The 21760-nt window shown below is 34.6% G+C and overlaps 1 protein-coding gene across 8 annotated transcripts in view; it reads right to left on the bottom strand.

The window, feature by feature from the left end:
• KIAA1109 (KIAA1109 ortholog) overlaps window positions 1-21760 on the bottom strand; it is a 236371-nt gene that overhangs the window by 30076 nt on the left and 184535 nt on the right. For 4 of the 8 annotated variants that reach the window (XM_037830586.1, XM_037830590.1, XM_037830589.1 and 1 more), the window contains 12 exons: window positions 20128-20187; window positions 17631-17857; window positions 16713-16913; window positions 16387-16517; window positions 15013-15136; window positions 12938-13047; window positions 12210-12300; window positions 11607-11669; window positions 9430-9683; window positions 8653-8868; window positions 7242-7422; window positions 6395-6596 (listed from right to left, as the gene is read on the bottom strand). In XM_037830586.1, coding sequence (XP_037686514.1) covers window positions 6395-6596; window positions 7242-7422; window positions 8653-8868; window positions 9430-9683; window positions 11607-11669; window positions 12210-12300; window positions 12938-13047; window positions 15013-15136; window positions 16387-16517; window positions 16713-16913; window positions 17631-17857; window positions 20128-20187 — 1860 coding nt within the window. The remainder of the gene's footprint in view (window positions 1-6394; window positions 6597-7241; window positions 7423-8652; window positions 8869-9429; window positions 9684-11606; window positions 11670-12209; window positions 12301-12937; window positions 13048-15012; window positions 15137-16386; window positions 16518-16712; window positions 16914-17630; window positions 17858-20127; window positions 20188-21760) is intronic. The other 4 variants (XM_037830592.1, XM_037830591.1, XM_037830593.1 and 1 more) reach the window with 4 other exon arrangements.

The following is a 21760-nucleotide window of genomic DNA, read 5'->3' as shown; positions in this document are numbered from 1 at the left end:
TTGCTAACAAGAGACCTGCCCTACTGGAGATACTAAAGGGAGCCCTACAGACAGAGAAACAAAGACAGGACAGAGAGACTTGGAGAAAGGTTCAGTACTAAAGAGATTCGGTATGGGTACAATAAAGGATATTAATAGAGAGAGGGAAAAATATGGCAAACATAATCCAAAGGATAAGATGGCCGAATCAAGAAATGCCTTCACGGTTTTAACGTTGAATGTAAATGGATTAAACTCCCCAATTAAAAGATATAGATTCGCAGAATGGATCAAAAAAAATGAACCATCAATATGTTGCATACAAGAGACTCATCTTAGACACAGGGACACAAAGAAACTGAAAGTGAAAGGATGGAAAAAAATATTTCATGCAAGCTACAGCCAAAAGAAAGCAGGTGTAGCAATATTAATCTCAGATAAAATAGACTTCAAATGCAGGGATGTTTTGAGAGACAAAGAAGGCCACTACATACTAATAAAAGGGGCAATTCAGCAAGAAGAAATAACAATCGTAAATGTCTATGCACCCAATCAAGGTGCCACAAAATACATGAGAGAAACATTGGCAAAACTAAAGGAAGCAATTGATGTTTCCACAATAATTGTGGGAGACTTCAACACATCACTCTCTCCTATAGATAGATCAACCAGACAGAAGACCAATAAGGAAATTGAAAACCTAAACAATCTGATAAATGAATTAGATTTAACAGACATCTACAGGACATTACATCCCAAATCAACAGGATACACATACTTTTCTAGTGCTCACGGAACTTTCTCCAGAATAGATCATATGCTGGGACATAAAACAAGCCTCAATAAATTTAAAAAGATTGAAATTATTCAAAGCACATTCTCTGACCACAATGGAATACAATTAGAAGTCAATAACCATCAGAGACTTAGAAAATTCACAAATACCTGGAGGTTAAACAACACACTCCTAAACAATCAGTGGGTTAAAGAAGAAATAGCAAGAGAAATTGCTAAATATATAGAGACGAATGAAAATGAGAACACAACATACCAAAACCTATGGGATGCAGCAAAAGCAGTGCTAAGGGGGAAATTTATAGCACTAAACGCATATATTAAAAAGGAAGAAAGAGCCAAAATCAAAGAACTAATGGATCAACTGAAGAAGCTAGAAAATGAACAGCAAACCAATCCTAAACCAAGTACAAGAAAAGAAATAACAAGGATTAAAGCAGAAATAAATGACATAGAGAACAAAAAAACAATAGAAAGGATAAATATCACCAAAAGTTGGTTCTTTGAGAAGATCAACAAGATTGACAAGCCCCTAGCTAGACTGACAAAATCAAAAAGAGAGAAGACCCATATAAACAAAATAATGAATGAAAAAGGTGACATAACTGCAGATCCTGAAGAAATTAAAAAAATTATAAGAGGATATTATGAACAACTGTATGGCAACAAACTGGATAATGTAGAAGAAATGGACAATTTCCTGGAAACATATGAACAACCTAGACTGACCAGAGAAGAAATAGAAGACCTCAACCAACCCATCACAAGCAAAGAGATCCAATCAGTCATCAAAAATCTTCCCACAAATAAATGCCCAGGGCCAGATGGCTTCACAGGGGAATTCTACCAAACTTTCCAGAAAGAACTGACACCAATCTTACTCAAACTCTTTCAAAACATTGAAAAAAATGGAACACTACCTAATTCATTTTATGAAGCTAACATCAATCTAATACCAAAACCAGGCAAAGATGCTACAAAAAAGGAAAACTACCGGCCAATCTCCCTAATGAATATAGATGCAAAAATCCTCAACAAAATACTTGCAAATCGAATCCAAAGACACATTAAAAAAATCATACACCATGACCAAGTGGGGTTCATTCCAGGCATGCAAGGATGGTTCAACATAAGAAAAACAATCAATGTATTACAACACATTAAAAACTCGAAAGGGAAAAATCAATTGATCATCTCAATAGATGCTGAAAAAGCATTTGACAAAATCCAACATCCGTTTTTGATAAAAACACTTCAAAAGGTAGGAATTGAAGGAAACTTCCTCAACATGATAAAGAGCATATATGAAAAACCCACAGCCAGCATAGTACTCAATGGTGAGAGACTGAAAGCCTTCCCTCTAAGATCAGGAACAAGACAAGGATGCCCGCTGTCACCACTGTTATTCAACATTGTGCTGGAAGTGCTAGCCAGGGCAATCCGGCAAGACAAAGAAATAAAAGGCATCCAAATTGGAAAAGAAGAAGTAAAACTGTCATTGTTTGCAGATGATATGATCTTATATCTAGAAAACCCTGAGAAATCAACGATACACCTACTAGAGCTAATAAACAAATTTAGCAAAGTAGCGGGATACAAGATTAATGCACATAAGTCAGTAATGTTTCTATATGCTAGAAATGAACAAACTGAAGAGACACTCAAGAAAAAGATACCATTTTCAATAGCAACTAAAAAAATCAAGTACCTAGGAATAAACTTAACCAAAGATGTAAAAGACCTATACAAAGAAAACTACATAACTCTACTAAAAGAAATAGAAGGGGACCTTAAAAGATGGAAAAATATTCCATGTTCATGGATAGGAAGGCTAAATGTCATTAAGATGTCAATTCTACCCAAACTCATCTACAGATTCAATGCAATCCCAATCAAAATTCCAACAACCTACTTTGCAGACTTGGAAAAGCTAGTTATCAAATTTATTTGGAAAGGGAAGATGCCTCGAATTGCTAAAGACACTTTAAAAAAGAAAAACGAAGTGGGAGGACTTACACTCCCTGACTTTGAAGCTTATTATAAAGCCACAGTTGCCAAAACAGCATGGTACTGGCACAAAGATAGACATATAGATCAATGGAATCGAATTGAGAATTCAGAGATAGACCCTCAGATCTATGGCCGACTGATCTTTGATAAGGCCCCCAAAGTCACCGAACTGAGCCATAATGGTCTTTTCAACAAATGGGGCTGGGAGAGTTGGATATCCATATCCAAAAGAATGAAAGAGGACCCCTACCTCACCCCCTACACAAAAATTAACTCAAAATGGACCAAAGATCTCAATATAAAAGAAAGTACCATTAAACTGCTAGAAGATAATGTAGGAAAACATCTTCAAGACCTTGTATTAGGAGGCCACTTCCTAGACTTTACACCCAAAGCACAAGCAACAAAAGAGAAAATAGATAAATGGGAACTCCTCAAGCTTAGAAGTTTCTGCACCTCAAAGGAATTTCTCAAAAAGGTAAAGAGGCAGCCAACTCAATGGGAAAAAATTTTTGGAAACCATGTATCTGACAAAAGACTGATATCTTGCATATACAAAGAAATCCTACAACTCAATGACAATAGTACAGACAGCCCAATTATAAAATGGGCAAAAGATATGAAAAGACAGTTCTCTGAAGAGGAAATACAAATGGCCAAGAAACACATGAAAAAATGTTCAGCTTCACTAGCTATTAGAGAGATGCAAATTAAGACCACAATGAGATACCATCTAACACCGGTTAGAATGGCTGCCATTAAACAAACAGGAAACTACAAATGCTGGAGGGGATGTGGAGAAATTGGAACTCTTATTCATTGTTGGTGGGACTGTATAATGGTTCAGCCACTCTGGAAGTCAGTCTGGCAGTTCCTTAGAAAACTAGAGATAGAGCTACCATTTGATCCAGCGATTGCACTTCTCGGGATATACCCGGAAGTTCGGAAAGCAGTGACACGAACAGATATCTGCACGCCAATGTTCATAGCAGCATTATTCACAATTGCCAAGAGATGGAAACAACCCAAATGTCCATCAACAGATGAGTGGACAAATAAAATGTGGTATATACACACGATGGAATACTACGCGGCACTAAGAAGGAACGATCTGGTGAAACATATGACAACATGGATGAACCTTGAAGACATAATGCTGAGCGAAATAAGCCAGGCACAAAAAGAGAAATATTATATGCTACCACTAATGTGAACTTTGAAAAATGTAAAACAAATGGTTTATAATGTAGAATGTAGGGGAACTAGCAGTAGAGAGCAATTAAGGAAGGGGGAACAATAATCCAAGAAGAACAGATAAGCTATTTAACGTTCTGGGGATGCCCAGAAATGACTATGGTCTGTTAATTTCTGATGGATGTAGTAGGAACAAGTTCACTGAAATGTTGCTATAGTATGTAACTTTCTTGGGGTAAAGTAGGAACATGTTGGAAGTTAAGCAGTTATCTTAGGTTAGTTGTCTTTTTCTTACTCCCTTGCTATGGTCTCTTTGAAATGTTCTTTTATTGTATGTTTGTTTTCTTTTTAACTTTTTTTTTCATACAGTTGATTTGAAAAAAGAAGGGAAAGTTAAAAAAAAAAAAAAAAAAGAAAAAAGACAAACAAGGAAAAAAAAAAAAAAAAAAACGATGTAGTGCCCCCTTGAGGAGCCTGTGGAGAATGCAGGGGTATTCGCCTACCCCACCTCCATGGTTGCTAACATGACCACAGACATAGGGGACTGGTGGTTTGATGGGTTGAGCCCTCTACCATAAGTTTTACCCTTGGGAAGACGGTTGCTGCAAAGGAGAGGCTAGGCCTCCCTGTATTTGTGCCTAAGAGTCTCCTCCTGAATGCCTCTTTGTTGCTCAGATGTGGCCCTCTCTCTCTGGCTAAGCCAACTTGAAAGGTGAAATCACTGCCCTCCCCCCTACGTGGGATCAGACACCCAGGGAAGTGAATCTCCCTGGCAACGTGGAATATGACTCCCGGGGAGGAATGTAGACCCGGCATCGTGGGATGGAGAACATCTTCTTGACCAAAAGGGGGATGTGAAAGGAAATGAAATAAGCTTCAGTGGCAGAGAGATTCCAAAACGAGCCGAGAGATCACTCTGGTGGGCACTCTTACGCACACTTTAGACAACCTTTTTTAGGTTCTAAAGAATTGGGGTAGCTGGTGGTGAATACCTGAAACTATTAAACTACAACCCAGAACCCATGAATCTCGAAGACAGTTGTATAAAAATGTAGCTTATGAGGGGTGACAGTGGGATTGGGAATGCCATAAGGACCAAACTCCACTTTGTCTAGTTTATGGATCGATGTGTAGAAAAGTAGGGGAAGCAAACAAACAGACAAAGGTACCTAGTGTTCTTTTTTACTTCAATTGCTCTTTTTCACTCTAATTATTATTCTTGTTATTTTTGTGTGTGTGCTAATGAAGGTGTCAGGGATTGATTTAGGTGATGAATGTACAACTATGTAATGGTACTGTAAACAATCGAAAGTACAATTTGTTTTGTATGACTGCGTGGTATGTGAATGTATCTCAATAAAATGATGATTAAAAAAAAAAATATTAGGCATTATTAGCATGATTTTTGTCTGCTTTTAAAGATCTATATACCAAGTTCCATTTCCAAATGAAACTTTTCAAATAATTCTTATCTACTCTGGTATTCCCTTTTAGGAAATTCTACCATATATATAACATATTATCATGTGGTGTGATAGCTTCCAAGATGGCTCCCAATGATCCTTGCCAGCTGGTATTCATATCTTTATGTTGCTCCCTCTGACACCAAATAGGGTTGACCTGTATTACCAATAAGATACAGTGGAAGTGATGATACGTGACATTTGAAGCTAAGCCAATAAAAGGTATTGCAGCTTCTGCCTTGTTCTCTTCTAGATCAGTTCTTCTGAAGGAAGTCAACCACCATGTCATGAGAACACTTAAGCAGCCCTGTGGAGAAGCCCAGGTGGAGAGGAACTGAGGCCTTGGTTTGCCAGGCATGTGAAAGGGACACACTGAAAAGAGATTTTTCCAGTCCCAGTCAAGTGTTCAGATGACTGCAGCCCTGGCCAGTATCTTCACTGCAACATCATGAAAGACCTTGAGCCAATTCACACAGCCAAACTGCTCTTGAATTTCTGACTCACAGAAACTGTGTTTGTGTTTATAAGCCACTTAATTTGAGGGTAATTTGTTACACAGCTACAGTTAGATAATAGATGTGGTTAAGCCTACCATACTCTGTCTTAAATGTGTATGTTTGATATCTCCATCTAGATCATGAGTTCCCGAATTTGAACAACATAAAACTATCCTTTTCTAAATATATACACATCTAAACATTTAATTAAGTAAACTACTTAGTATATTAAGTTTATTTTAAGAACTGGTATTCTGAAATTTGAAAAATAGCCAAAAGTTGGCCCCCACTTCCATATGTGACTTCTGTATAGTCATTATTGATAAACTTATGTCTTTTTAACTTAAACATTTAAATTTGAAAGAAAGTCTCAATAGAGCAAGTAGGAGGTGACTAACAAGTTACAGAAAGAAAAAAAATCAACAACAAAAACTAGAGTATATTCTCCTTAAATACCTGAAGGAATAGGTGGGGTTTGGGGAGGAAGTAAGGTGTTAGTCTTGCTCTGGACAGTGCAAGGTAAAGGAGGAGAAGGAGGAGATGTTGCACTATCTTTCATACCATACAGCTTGGACTCTTTAGAGAGTGTTCTTGGCAAGGAAGATCCTCTGGAAGCATTAGGTGATTCAGTCTTTAGAGTCTTGGAATTGTAATGCAACTGTTAATGAAGCAAATAAACTTGTAAAATTAAAATTATACAGATGAGGAAAACCAAGAAATGTAGAAAAATGTGGTAGAAGAAACACTGGTCCAGGAGTTAGAAGACCCAGTTCTAGCTCCTACAAGTTAGCTCCGCGGTCCTGGCAAGTTTCTTAAGTTTTTCACTTTTAAAATGAAAAAAAAAAATCTTTAAAGTTCTTCCCAGCTAAACACTGTGGGATTCTACAAGTCTAGAATCTAAAAAAAAAAAAAAAAAAATAGCTGCTTAATAAAGTTGCATTAGACAAAGTTTAACGAGTACGTTAGCAATGAATAGGAGTATACAAAAGAGAAAACAACCATGTGATTCTTCTAGGTCTCCTCTGGAACCTAAGACACCGCAATACTTATGGGAGTGGAGGGCAGCACCAACAACCATACAGTAAGTCCCTAGAATTACCTTTTGTCAAGTTCTTTCTGCCAAACTTTCAAGGAAAAAGCTGGGTGAAAGAAATGGCAACCTGCAATGTGGACATTCTTATGATCAGACTGTTTGGGGAAAAAAGTCAGAAAATCTCATTTAAAAAAGAATGGTCAAATATTATAGAAAATAAACATTGCTACTAATAATTTAATCCCTTATCCTAGTCAATTAGGTTTATACCTTTACATCAACTCCAGGAATGTAAAATACTGTTGTTTCCAAGTCAGTAGGCTTTGTCTGTAGAGATGATGGCACTTTCTTGCCAGTCATTAAATGGGTAGTAGAAGCATAATTGGTCTGAAACTTCTTCTTTTTTGAAGGGGAATCTTGATCTAAGCTCCTGGAACTTCGATCATAACTCCTAAAAAGAGAAAAGTATTTTGTCTTTTTCAGAAAAGACACATTTATCTCCTTTTCTTTTGTTTAAAAGCAAACTTTCATTTAGTCAGAAAATGGAATGTAATGCTTCATTAATAAAGTTGAAAAAGTAGACCTCATCAGTGTCTCTAGCAAGAATGAGTAATACCTTGCACTGATAATATTAATGTTGTATGTTCCATAACCATATAGAGATGTTACGTTTATTTTTTCCTTAGGTCACAACTGTTCCATTTGAACACTTCAACATATTAGGTTGAACCATATGAAATTGCCATTTATAAAGCTAGAAAACAGCTGAATATCAGTAAATTATTACAGTTCAACCTAAAATATGAAATGCATTGTAGTAGTCATTCTATCATCATCAATGTATTTGTAAGAGATTTTAACTGTTCAAAGTGACTTTCTATCTTCCCTCTCATTTTATAGAATTCCCATTAGACAAACAGACCATTCAAAAAAAATCTTTTTATTATGGAAAATTTCAAAATACAAAGTAAACAGAATGGTATAATGATCTCCCATGTACCTATCACCCAACTTCAACAACTGTCAACATTTTGCCATTCCTGTTTTATCCATCTCTCTATCCACTTCCCATCTACCCACTTAATTATTATTATTGTCATTGTTGTTACAGTTCTTTTTTAGATTAGGAGATAAAAGCAAAAAATGAAGATTCAAAGAACAAATAATCTAATGTTAAGCTGCTTATATTATCTTCTAGTTAATGATCGAAACAAATGGTAAAACTGAATTTATATCCTGAACAACATTCCAGTCTACTGAGGCCTCTTTATGCAATTGTGGATTCTGTTTTCCGTTCTTTCTTATTTCCTTATGAATTCATCAAAACTCTCAATAAATAATATACCTCTGAGTTTTGTACTGTTCTTTAAAATTGAAATGTATACAATACACAGGCAGAGACTGTGAAACGTGCTGTTTCAAGGAGAATTTCAAAGACACAACTACTTTAACAAATTTTTCAGACTCTAAATCAGATATCCATTTCTAGTTGTCAGAAAATATTATACAATTATTTAAAGAAATTATATGTTACACAAATAACCACTCAACCATTTAAACTATTATTAAATCCTAAAATCTGTACTTTGGGACTTTGGGAAAAATTATTCATTATAATTCAGTGATATCTGAATAGTATCTCTAAGAGATGAAGTAAATATCTTTTCAACCATTTTCTTACCTTCTCAAGCTTATATCATCATGTTCCTGTAAAAGGGTAGTTGGATGGAGAACACATTTTCCACTATCAATTTCAACCCGTATATCAAGTTCAAAGTCAATATTTCTCTCTGTAGCTGTGCCACTAAGACTTCGGTTGACTGGTACTGTTGGCCAGCGTTCTGTAAACAGTTGATGAACAGCAGCAAAGCCTGTTGCTTTTTTACGAGATGTATGTCTACAGAAAGAACAACTGTTCATTACACATTATAGTAAAACAGGAAGACTTTTTAACAAACCATTTTTCAACATGTTATAGTAAATGACAGTCTGTAAACAAATTGCATTATTATATAAATTCATACAATTTACTCAATTAGCTCATACTAATTGAGGTTTTTCCTAAGTTTACTGGAATCACATTTTATTCAACAACTATGTATTGGGAACTATTCTGTGCCAGGCAATGTGCTAGGTCTTGAGGACACAGACACAATCACTGCTATTAAGGAGTTTGAATACCGGTGCATATATAATTTGGAGGAGATTTCATTTTCCCAAATTGTAAAATTTAAGCACTATTTTTCAGATTTTAGTAAGAGACAGAAGCACAGGGAAAGGAAGAAAAAGAATACCATATGAAGCTAAATTAGTAAACCATGAATACATCTCTTAGTCTATCTCAGGCTAGATACATTAAGATTTTTTTCTATAAAAGTAATGAATCATACGTAAACCTTTAAGCTCAGTTCCAGATTCTGAAATACTACCTAAAGATCTTAAAAAAAAGTCTACTCACGAGGGTTTCCTGTAAATATAAAACCTTTCCCTCTCGTGCTCTTCTTCCTTTTCATCCTTCTCGGATTCTTCGCTGGTAGAAGACAAACTGTCATCCCGTCGGCCCTCCTCCGGCTGGAAAGGAATGCCTGGTGAAAAGCCTCCTGGAGTTTTGGGAGAACTGAACACGGAACATGATCCTTCACTATTTGATGAATAATGGGATGGACCATCAATGGTTACTGACAAAAGGTCCAGTTCTGTCTCCTCTGGAAACTGATTGTAAAGGAAGAAAACACGATTCAGGTTCATATTACAAGTCCTGTCTCAATTAAATATATATACATATAAAGTTAAACATTTTAAAATGCTCTCAAGATTTGAATTTCTTGGCTCTGAACCGAAAGGCCAGATTTATGAATATACGAAATGGCACATCAAGAAAGGAAGCAGAATATTAAACCACAGAAAGTTTCACCACTGACACAAAAAATTAGAGTTAAGTTTTACTTTACATAAACAAATGCTAGCTAGTACATACTGTAAGTCTTTAAAGTATAAGTTAAACATGATTTGGATACCAAGGTAACAATGTGATCAACTGTAAAAATCAGAATGGAAGAGCAATTAGTGATAGAAGAGCATGCAGTGTCAGTAGAGCATATCGTCATCTCATACTTGTGATGTTTTTTTGTGGGTACAAGTAAAAAAAAAAAAAAAGAGCCCCTAAAGGGTTGAAAAAAAATACAGAAATAGTTGGGTAATTAAATATGTATCAATCAATCAAACTTAACAATGCTATATTTTAAAGCTAATAAAGTTTGTATAAATACCATGTTACTAACTCAGGACTGCATTGGGAGACCATTGTATTTAAGTAGGTCAAAAACCAACAGAACTTCCTATGACCTAATTGCTATTTTAAATTTCATATGGTTGCTTGAATATCGCTTGAGAATATGGTAACCTTTTGTAAAGTACAATGTGTAAGATGATGCAATTCATTTAAAATTACTGAATATTACTAATAGTGAAATCCTCAGTCAAAATTTCAAACGTTTGCAGAATCTTGCTTTTTATATAATATACATGCTATTGAGGAAATATGTAAATTGGATTTTATCAGAATGTCTTCAATTTTTAAAACTTGCGGTAAGAGTTAATGTAGACAAAAATTCCTTCATAAAATATTTAATCATGCCTTAATTATCTATTTTTTACTTTATGATTTTTTATATGCCATTTTTTTACAGGTAGATACACTGCTATTTAAAACTAGAGCTTGAATCAATTCAAATATTAATGCCTTTAATCATCACTTAATTAGTAGAATCCATTTGATTCAGTGTAAATGATCTATTTCAAAGTTCTTTTTTAGAAAAAAGGACATGTTTGCTAAGCTTGCTCACTAGATATTGCAATCTGAGAGTTCTAAAACAAAATTCAGTTTGACTGAATTCAGTGTGATTATGGAATATATGCTGAGACTCTAGCTTGAGAGAGAAGAGGAATGGAAACAAAATATATGTGCAATAAATGCCAATTTTTTTATGTAACTTGATAGAAAAATTTTATAGGATTTATATATTTGGTTATATTTTAAATTCATTTTTACTTTTATGAAATTATTCAGCTTATAAAAATGTTAATTCATTTTGTGAGTGATTTGTAGCCCATTTCCACACTGTTTTGAACATGAGGATAATTTTTAAAATATATTGCTTTATACATGCTCTTTTATACCAGTAACTCAAAAGAAATAACAGTCAATGATTAATGTGTTGTTCGGAGTTAGGTTTGAGTCTAGTTTGAACTAGTCCACTAATCTTTGTTTTTTAAAGAAAAGATTCATTTTATTGCTGAATGGAGAATAAAAGAGATTCATTTAAAGATTCAGCAAGTAACTAATAAATTTTAGTTTTTAGTTCATGATTGGGTGAGTTGATTTGATGAGCTGATTTTGTCTATTTTTTGTAGTTTTAAAGAGTAAAATAATATTAAACTATATGGAAGTATAGAACTAGAATATAGGCATGCAAAGGTTTATGCAATATATACCTAAAAAAGAATTCAAACAATCTTAAGTCTTTATGTAAAGTATTTTGAGTTCAGTTTGAAATCAGAGGAAGAATTTTAAAAGCAGATTTTCAGGTGGTTAATTACTTTTAAAGCAAAATTTACGTTGTTCTTAATAAGTACCTGAAAATACCCTTCCCCAGGACAGCTGGATTGTGGTGTACTTCCCCATACTGTATTTTTCAACTTAATTAAAACAACAGGAAAATTAAAAATAAATATTCATGAAAAACAAAAACAAAAATGGTTTAAAGGTAAACAAATACACAAAAATCAAAACAAACATTTTAACATAAATTTTAACATGCTATGAAATTAGAATATAACTTTGAAGCTAACTTTCTTACTTTTGGTTCTCCTACTATCTCTATAAATTCAGAACTAAAACACATAAGTACAAATATATCATATTTATACTTTGTATAGACCTATTTTATTGTGGATTCTCATTTGAAAGAAAAATTAACAAAAATATTTCTATCACAGAGCCAGCTGTTATTAAGTCTTTATTCTACATGCAAAACATTAACACCTAAACATTGCTCTCAAAAGATGGCATGCGGGAATACCCCATTACTGGGTAATATACAGACATTTCAACCGTCACAACCCACACCTTCATTTTAGGCATGCATCAGTGTTTCGAAATTATAGAACTACTATAATTTTATAATTACTAAAAACTATTTAGCAATTTGTATCTCTAACAAAGAATATCTCCCTTACTGTATCTTGGATATTGAAAGTTACTCTGGGTCCGGGAGATGCTGCATCCACACGGATTTCTGGGAGCTCCTCAGTTTCTCCTACTCGAGAACTGTAAATAAAATATAAAGTAATAAAGCATTGATATTCTAGGCTTTAAATATTCCTGGACTCTGTAACAGTCTGAATAATGACATTAACATTCTATTTCTAAATCTTTACCTTATCCAAATATTTAACTTTTGCATTCCATTTAGCATCCCACAAAAAAAAGACATATTTTGACTGACACAAGATTTTCTACAAGTAAACCACATAAAAGAATTTATATTTCTTACTTTATAGTGCTGATTTACTAGCAAAACAGTATTTTACTTCAATAATATGTAAAACTTCCATTTTTGTCATATGCCAAATGTGATTGTGTGTAATCACTGATAATTCAGAGCAGCAGCTACTAGTATGCACATTTTCATTTTTTCAGATAGACTATAAGCTTACACATAAAACTTCTCTAAATAGGAATGTACTTTATTACTAAAGAGCACACAGTGCACAAACTGCACTAAGATATAAATGTGATCAGGAGTCCCTCAAATAAACTTCTTTTGGTATTTGATTAATAAGGTCCATTTTTGCTATCTTACTGTAATAATTTCCCTAATTAGAACACAATAAATAGGTGGTGAACCTTGATAAAGGATTCAGTGATTTTTAATACTTGTTTCATTGGTTGAACTAAATATTACCTTGCCCTTTCCATTCGTTTAAGAGGTGGTCTTCCAGAAGCAGAAATGCTTTTTGATCGGCTGTAACTTGGTTTGTAACCCAAGCCCCACTTATCCTTTAGAGAAGCAGCCTAATGAAATGGAGAAAAAGGTGACTTTAGGTAATTGTTTATCATTGTTATAACAAACAAAAGCATTCTACCAAATGTTAAATAAAAACATTCAGATAAACAAAAACGTTCTACTATTAAAGTTAGTTTTCCCCTGGTCAATAACAAGTTACTTTAAATTGTGACTTTAAATGTCACTTAACAATATAGGTGGAGCAAAGTAGCAGGGAACAGCTACTGTTTAGTCCTAAGGTCAATTAGGAGGGCTGTGCAATGACTGAGAGAAAAGAGAAAAGGAGAAAAGATAAAGATTAGGGGTAGGGAGTGGGGTGGGAGACACAGAAACACAGTAAGAAGAAAAAATTAAAAAGGAAAGAACAGAGAGAAAAACTGAGAATTAAAGGTAAAGAAAAGGCTTTAGGAGAGAAAGGAAACTGAGAAGCTAGGTGAGGGGTGGGGAAAAGAGTCCAGCAATCATCTCAAGTGATACCCAGAGGCATCCTGCCCAGACTCCTCTTTAGTATAGTAAAGGAAAGGAAGAGGTGACAAACACTCTTTCTTTCTCTAGACTCCTCTTCTCTAAACTTTTCGCAAGGGAGCTAGATGTTAAGAAGTCTCTAATACAATGGAGACTTGGAATGCAAGAGGGATTCTGATACAGTGGATTGTGGGGGAAATGCTAAATGAGACAAAGTATTAAGAACTCAGATGTAGTTTCAATCACTTCTCTAACCCACTCTACCTAGTTTTATTTTTAACAGTCAGTTACCAAGTACAAACCACCAAACAAAAAGCACACAAGCAATATTTTAATTACATACTAAGAGTATATAAATGGTATTTAAATAGTATATTGAAAGGTGGTAGTAGCAAAAATTTAAGGTACAGAATTATGCATTATCGGTCACCATTATTCATTATTATCAGGGCCAGTGATGAATAAATCAAATTGGATTTTATGTTTAATTTAAATAAATACTTTAGAATGGTATTCAAACTAGTTTCTCCGGGAGTTTGGGGGTAGTTAAAGGAAGGTCAAGAAGGCAATGGCCCCTTGCAGCCTATTCCTCCCCCCGCTTCCTTTGACCCCAGCAGTTCTCATTTAATCTGTTTTTTTATGAATTGGGGTACCACCCAAAAACCTCATTCTGGGAAAAAAGAATTCTGCTGATTAACAAAAAAAAAACCTTACAAACCGATTTACCTTATTTAAAACAAAAGACAGTTTTTCTACTAACATGTAAGACCAGTTGATTCAAAGCAGCATTGCAACGTATCTACATTTGAATAAGTTTTAGAATTATTTCTACTACATTTTTATAGTATCTTTATTTATATATTTATCCCAATTTTTCAGCATTTAAACTAAATCCCAGGTAATAAAGCTAGGCAGTGGGGTCACAGATGAATAACCTGTTTTTCAAGAGACTCGAACTCTAGTAGGGGCAACCAAACCTGCAAATAATCACATTAAGAACAAAGTGCTGAGTGTGCATAGTATCTGAAAAGTAAATCTGGCTGTGGAGAATGGGATAGAGACTTTATATTTCAGCTAGAGGCTAAAAATCAAGTATGACCTTCATGAAAGGCAGTGAAAGGCAGACAGAATATGGTTATGGGTAGAGTCTATAGAGTCCCACTACCTGGGTTTGAATCCTGGCTCTACCTAAATTATTGGCTGTATAATCTTGGTCAAATTACTTGACCTCACTGTGCCTCAGTTTCCTTATCTTTAAAATGCAGAAAATGATACAAGCTACCTCAAAGGTTTGTTGTGAGAATTTAAAGGAGATGCTATACATAAAGTAAGGTGCTTAAAATAGTGCCTGGTATATAGTAGATACGGTATTTACAAATCAGATGGTATTATGAACATTGCAAGGACAAAGAAAAAACATAAGTATCATCATAAATAAGTTTTGTAAAGTAAAAAAAAAAATTATTAAGTAATCTACATGAATAAAATTCTCCTTAATGTTGACTCACTCGCATACTGGACCTCCGTAATTTTTTACGAACATCTCTTCGAATGTCATTCACAGCAACAGATTCTAACTGTTGGTACCGTTGAATTTCCTGGTTTATGGTTCCTTCACTTGCACCCAATTTTCTAGATACAAACAAATATGGCAATTAGTGTAAAGAAGTAACAATGTAAGAGTGATTTTTACTTACTCCTTTTTAATTCTTTCACATACCAGAATACCAAAGATTACATATGGACAGAGCAACACCTTCCATATGGTTAATACTCCTAAACCTGGCAAACTGTGAAAAGCTCTCTCTGTAGTTTGTGGAAATGGTTCTTATCTATTTTGGCATTAAGAGCCTCTGACAATTGCATGAATGCTATTGGCCTACTCTGTGGGAAACTGTATATATTTAACATCCAACATATAATTAAGCCTCAGGTAACTATTTTAGAGGAAGAAGTGTATTTTGCTTCAAGTCATCTTTTACCCCAAAAGAACAAAACTAAAAGTGTAATGTAAGCCAAAAGAAAAATATGAATCACTATATAATAATTAATTTACAGACATGGTTTTAAGTAATACCCTTCTTTACGCAAAATGCACATAATTGTGTAAAATCTTTGAATGCAAAAACCAGGTGCAGTTGTAGAAGACTCGAAAAGATGACCATCACTTTTTGGGAAAACACAAAAACTTCAAAGTTTGGCAAGGTGAATATTTAAACTTCCTCACAGAGGAAAAATTTACTTAAGTTAATCACTACTATATAGCAGGCAACAGATACGGAAGAAGATTACCACCACTTACACCCCTCTCTTGACTCACCCCTACCTTCACCTTAGTTTTACAGGCAGGAAAACAAAAAGCATAAACTTTTAGTTCAGACACACACAAGTTCAAATTTTAATTCTTTAATTTCTCTGAGCTCATCTGTAAGGTTTGGATAATGCCACCTAACATCACAGAAATGTTGTGAGGATTAAATTGAGATAGCATACTTCAAACTCACAATAGGTACTTAAAAAGTGCTAAATATGTTTTCTCCCTTAAAAATTTGCATTCCAGGAAAAACTAATGTAAGCAAAAACTAATACCTATAATTTATATGCATACGAAGATACATACATGTACACATGTGGAGATACGTATATGTGATAAAAAGTCAGTCATAAACTGCTCAGAAATGGGGATTGTCAAGAATGTTAGACCAGGATCCCAGGCCTAACTTTATTCCTAACAAATTTATGATCTCAGGCAAATTACTAAACTTCTCTTGACCTTGATGTCCTCAATTGGCTACGCTGGTTCAAATTCAGTTTCCTCCATAATTAAAATCTTATGATTCTATTATTAGAGAACATTATTTATTAAAAATCATTACACATACTTGAGATCATCTATTACTTTGGCCTGTTCATTTAGTTCTCTGATATCCACTATACGCTTCATAATTTTTCTTCCTCTAAATTCTCCTGGCTGGCTACAAGATGTACCTTGTCTACGATAATCCACAGCTTCCTGAAAAAAATCAAAAGTATATCTGTCAATGCCACCTTCAAGTTATGCAGAAAATCTATACTATCATAAAATTAACACCTTAAATCAAAGGAAGCATGCAAGAATCAAAGCCATCTACATTAAGTACACGATTGGAATTCTCCAGTGATTGAAATCCCTATATTTTCATAATGAATCTATTTAGTTGCTACCTACATTTCCCCATGAGTGAGCTCTGCATGCTTTCAAATGAGAATGGCTAGACTGAGGGGAGCCCCACATCTCTGGGTCACACAGATACTCTGCAGGAACAGAATGGCGCTGATTTGGGGTCGTCAGGCCTAGAAGGTGATTTACAAGTCGCTGCCCAAAGGTGAGCTTGTGGCCATCTCCACTTACTGAACTTCCATCTGAACTCTAAATGATAAACAGTAATGTTATTTATCTATCTATTTTTTAACTTTCTTTCAAGAACAAAACTATTCCATGGCACAACAGTTAAAAGATGTTTAAAATAATTTAAAAATTCAATACCAGAAAGAAAGCAGATATTATCTTTATTTTTGACTACCAAATAACTTGATACAATAGTATTATACTATAAATGGACACACATATTTTAAAAATGTGTACTTCATTTTGCATGTATGTGCTTTGCTTTGTTTCATTTTTAACATTTTACTGAGATATAATTCATATTCCATAAAATTTGCCCATTTAAAAATGTACAAATCACTGGTTTCAGTATATTCACAAGTTTTGCAACCATCATCACAATCTCAGTTTAGAATGTTTTGTCACCCCAAAGAGAAATCCCATATCTATTAGCAGTCACTCCCCATACCCCTCCTCTCCACTGCCCCAGCCCTAGGCAACCACTAATCTACTTTCTGTATCTATAGATTTGCCTGAACTTTGCTTTTAATGTTAGTACATTACCTGTAGCTTAGGGCACTAGTTGACTGACAGTCATTATGAAACAGAGAACTCAATAAAAAGACATTATTATGCAATGTAGACACAGGGCACCACCACTCCCTTCCTCCACAAACAGTTACTATGGTGTAACAAATAGCACTGAGTTAATAATATTCTTGTCTCAGGGTAAAACCCAGATATGGTGAGTTTACTTACAGTATGGATGGTGGGAGACATAGTATCAACTTCGTCCTCATCTGACAGGTCAGCTATGTTTACTGAATTTAGGTCAGCAATGTCATCTATGTCCTCCTCTCCTGTCAGTGTCGTAAGGGTATTGCCCAGAGCATTAAGTCTTTTCCCAATGTTAGGATCCATGTGGACATCAATCCCACACATTTTCCACAATACATTGAGTGTCCAGGTTCCAGCACTACTACTTTCTGTTTAAATAAAGATGCAGAATTTTTGGTAAGTCCTGAATATAGGAACTTAAATAATTGTACATTTAAGGAAGAAAATGGGTAATGGCCATGTATAATAACCAATGTCTCTCACAGCTAGATCTATCAGATAAATTAGACTATGGGACTGATTTCAGTATGTATATAGTGCACATCTACTGTTTTTCTGTGCAGCACCCTTCTTTCTTCTGTGAACCAAGGAGTTCCTCCTCTATTCCTGTGACAGTTAAGTTCATGCGTCAACTTGGCCAGGTTATGGTGCCCAGTTGTTTGGTCAAGCAAGCACTGGCCTGTTACTGTGAGAACATTTTGTGGATTTAAATCATCAGTATTGATTGCATCTATGACTGATAACATCTACAATCAACTGAGAAGACTGCCTTCAGCAATGAGACATCTCATCCAATCAGTTGAAAGCTTTAAACAGAGAAGTGAAGATTTCAGCAGTCAGATGCTACTTCAGCTACCCAGTTTCTCTTGGAGAATTCATCAAGGACCATCACTGGAGTTCCCAGCTTACAGACTGTCCTATGGAATTTGGACTTGTGCAACCCCACAGTTCTGTGAGACAATTCTTATAAAAATCTCATAATATTTACAGATATCTTGTGTTGGTTCTGTTTCCCTAGAGAACCCAGACTAATACAGTCCCCAAGCTGATTCACCCTTCCATGGTCATGGCAGGAACTACCATGACCCCAACTCATTAGTCAGAATTATAATTGGTTCAGGTGACAGTTAAGGCTGAAAAAATAAGAACCCTTCCCTGGACTTGAGAAAAGGTCAGTCCCTCTCTAGAGTTTAAGGGTGGGGGGAGTGAGGCTTATGAGCTATTGATAGCCATGTTTCCTGCATCTGACAGGTCAGCTATGTTTACTGAATTTAGGTCAGCAATGTCATCTATGTGTCAGGAGGAGATCAGAAGTAAGAAAATAGGAAACAGTCAGAGAGGAGCAAAAACAAGAGCCAGAAAGAGTCCAGGAGGCAGATGAAACCTTGCTTTCAGTAATTCCTGAAGGCCCCTAAATTGACTGGTTCCTTTTCTTCCCTGAGAAAGCTATTCTTATGTTGAAGTGTGATCTGAAAATATTGAAAATACTCTTTTTAATAATCTCCCCATTTTTGGCTATGCTAGCTTGCATGGATTGTTGTCACTTAAAAACAAGAGTCCTACCAAAGACTTTTATGTGACCTCTTCCCCAATACGTTTGCCCTAGTCATTCCCCTTTCCTCCTCACTTTGATGCTTGAATTTCCTGATTTTTTCAGTTCTCTGTCAGTAGGGACTGTAGGTCTTGTTGCTTCCTGAGATAACTTATTTAGGATAAACACTGAGGCCATCCTTAAGAAGGATAAGAGAGAATATTATGGGGAGAAAGGAAATCTACTAACCTTATTCAGTTTCTTCAACATTTTAATAGACCTTAAATATTTTCCTTTAGCTTACCTTGTCCAACTCTTACCAAGTGAAATAAAAAATTATGTGGTGCTATCATCTTAGTCAAGGCATTATAACTTCTATGATTATCTTCTTAGGTTTTTCCCCTCTAATCCTTGAAAGTGTTCCCTTTAGCAGTATCACCAACAGCCCTCTTGTTCAAAATACATTCAATGGCTTCCTATTGCTCACCAAATCAAGTCCAAAATCCTTAGTTTGACATTTATGATTTTTCTCATGTTATTTTTCACAAACTGTTCCAGCCAAATTGGACAACTCTGACTAGACACCGTGCTCTGACATTATGACTGATGTTATTCTCTCTGCCTGAATTTTATCTGACCCATGTCTTCCAGTCTTTGCTTAAGAAATGTTTTATCCATCCTTCCAGTCTCTGTTTAAATGCTCATTCTTCAAGGAAGCTGTCTCTGATCCCCGTATCCTCTCATATTTGGAAATTTTCTATCCCATTTGTAAATTTCAATGGAATTTTGTATTTTCTTTTATTTATCATTTATCACAGTGTAATTTCTCTGAATATGTCTTAACTTTAAGTTATCAGAATTTAAATTTATTGACGGTATAAAGTATATCTTATTCATCTTTGTTTTCCCCAAAACATTTTGCAGTGTATTTTATACACAATAGGTGTCTAATTAATAACTGTTGAATAGATAAAAATGTTAATACTATTGCAAAGTAGTTTAAAAAGCAGGGACACCAGAATTAACTAAAAGATCCTCTCACCATTAAAATCAAGGCAGAATTCGACTTGACACATGTAGGAAAAGTTATACCGTATGTGAACTTACCAGCTGCTGCTTGTCCTGTAGTCCTTGAACATACTTCATAGGTGCCATCTGGAACTACACCTAGACAAAAATCACCCCAAAAATAGTTTTCAATAAAAATATGCTTGTGATTAAATATTATATTCCAATTTTCACCCATAGACTGTTATCTAAATACAAATAGGATTACTGGCTTCTGTAAGCCTCAGTTCCTAATCTGCACAATAAAAGGGCTACCTTAAATGACTTATAAGATATAGTCCATGTCTCATGAAATCTTATTCTCTGATTTTAACAATTGAACTGCAGTTTCATCTTTACAATCTACATGTGAATTACCTATATGAGTGACAAAATCTGGGCAATTCTGAAACACTAGTTGGCTTTCTGTCAACATCCAGGATGCTACAATTCTCGCCACCACAAGTGAATGACACTTAAAGAATGTAAATGATTTAAAAATTAATTTTTAATAACTAAAACCTGCCACATTAGGTCAGTCATGATTCATCAGTCCTGTCTTCATCTTTGATAAGGAACATTTTAGAAGAGAAAATGACTTGACTGCTATGATGTCAATCTTATAAGGTCAAGGATGTATGGCCAGAACATATCTGACTTTACATTTGAAACACTTTTCTATCACTTAGCTTTAATTTGATAACATCAGCTCAAAAAAGAGATTAATTAAATTCAACAATTTTAAACAGTAAAGAACATACCATTCTTGAAACAACTTCTAAACAAAGTAAACTCTAAAGAGAGAATTAAAACTCTTTCTCAGTAATCCTTAATGGAAACCATGTATCAATATGAACCAGACAGCATAAAAGTCTTAAATAAATTCTTTTCTAATACACTCTGAATCTTAAGTTGGTATCAAATGTTACTGAATTTGGGCTTGCTATTCCTTTTCTAGGTACTTTAGTATCAAGTTTCTGTCATTCCTTATTTTCAAGAGAAAAATCTTTCCAAATTATAAAAACAATTTATTTTGAGAAAAAGGGTCTATTTGTTATTAAGTAATAGTTCACCTTATGTGGCTTGTTAAGGTATTACCAATTACTTTAAAATCTAAATTATATTTTTGAATCATCTGGTACAGGTACTTCATATGCAAATTCTAAATTAATAAAGAACTAGATGTGATATTTGGGTAAAAGATGGTCCAATTCACGTGTATAGTTATGGATAGAAATCAGAGCAAAAGAAACCAAGATTTCTTTATCAAATCCAAGAATGCTAGAACAAAAAGAAAACCCTTTGAAATTTGAATAATATAATTGAGGCCAAGTAAAAGGAAGAACTAAATAAAAAAGTGATAGAAAACTTTTGGGACTTCCTGTCCCAAAATATGGCAAATAATTTTTTAAAATTAAGTTTAAAAAAAGATATAAATTCATGGAATACAGAGCCATAATGGATAAGAAATATTAAGATTTTAAAGGATGAACTCAAATCTTGAAAGAGAGGTCTAGGAAACTGACTAGACTCCTCCCCAAAGCACCTGTGGTCTCGGTGTCAGAGACAAAAATGCTGGGTTGGAACAATCATTAGTCTGAATCCAGGATGGCAATTCTGCTTTTATGGCCAAATGCCACTCAGGTTTTAACAGAGCGCTTGGAGATTTTCAAACTTCAGATAGCTTAAAAAA

Source organism: Choloepus didactylus, chromosome 3 (assembly GCF_015220235.1).
Source record: "Choloepus didactylus isolate mChoDid1 chromosome 3, mChoDid1.pri, whole genome shotgun sequence".
Lineage (NCBI taxonomy): Eukaryota > Metazoa > Chordata > Mammalia > Pilosa > Megalonychidae > Choloepus > Choloepus didactylus.
This window is presented reverse-complemented; position numbering and strand designations above follow the sequence as displayed.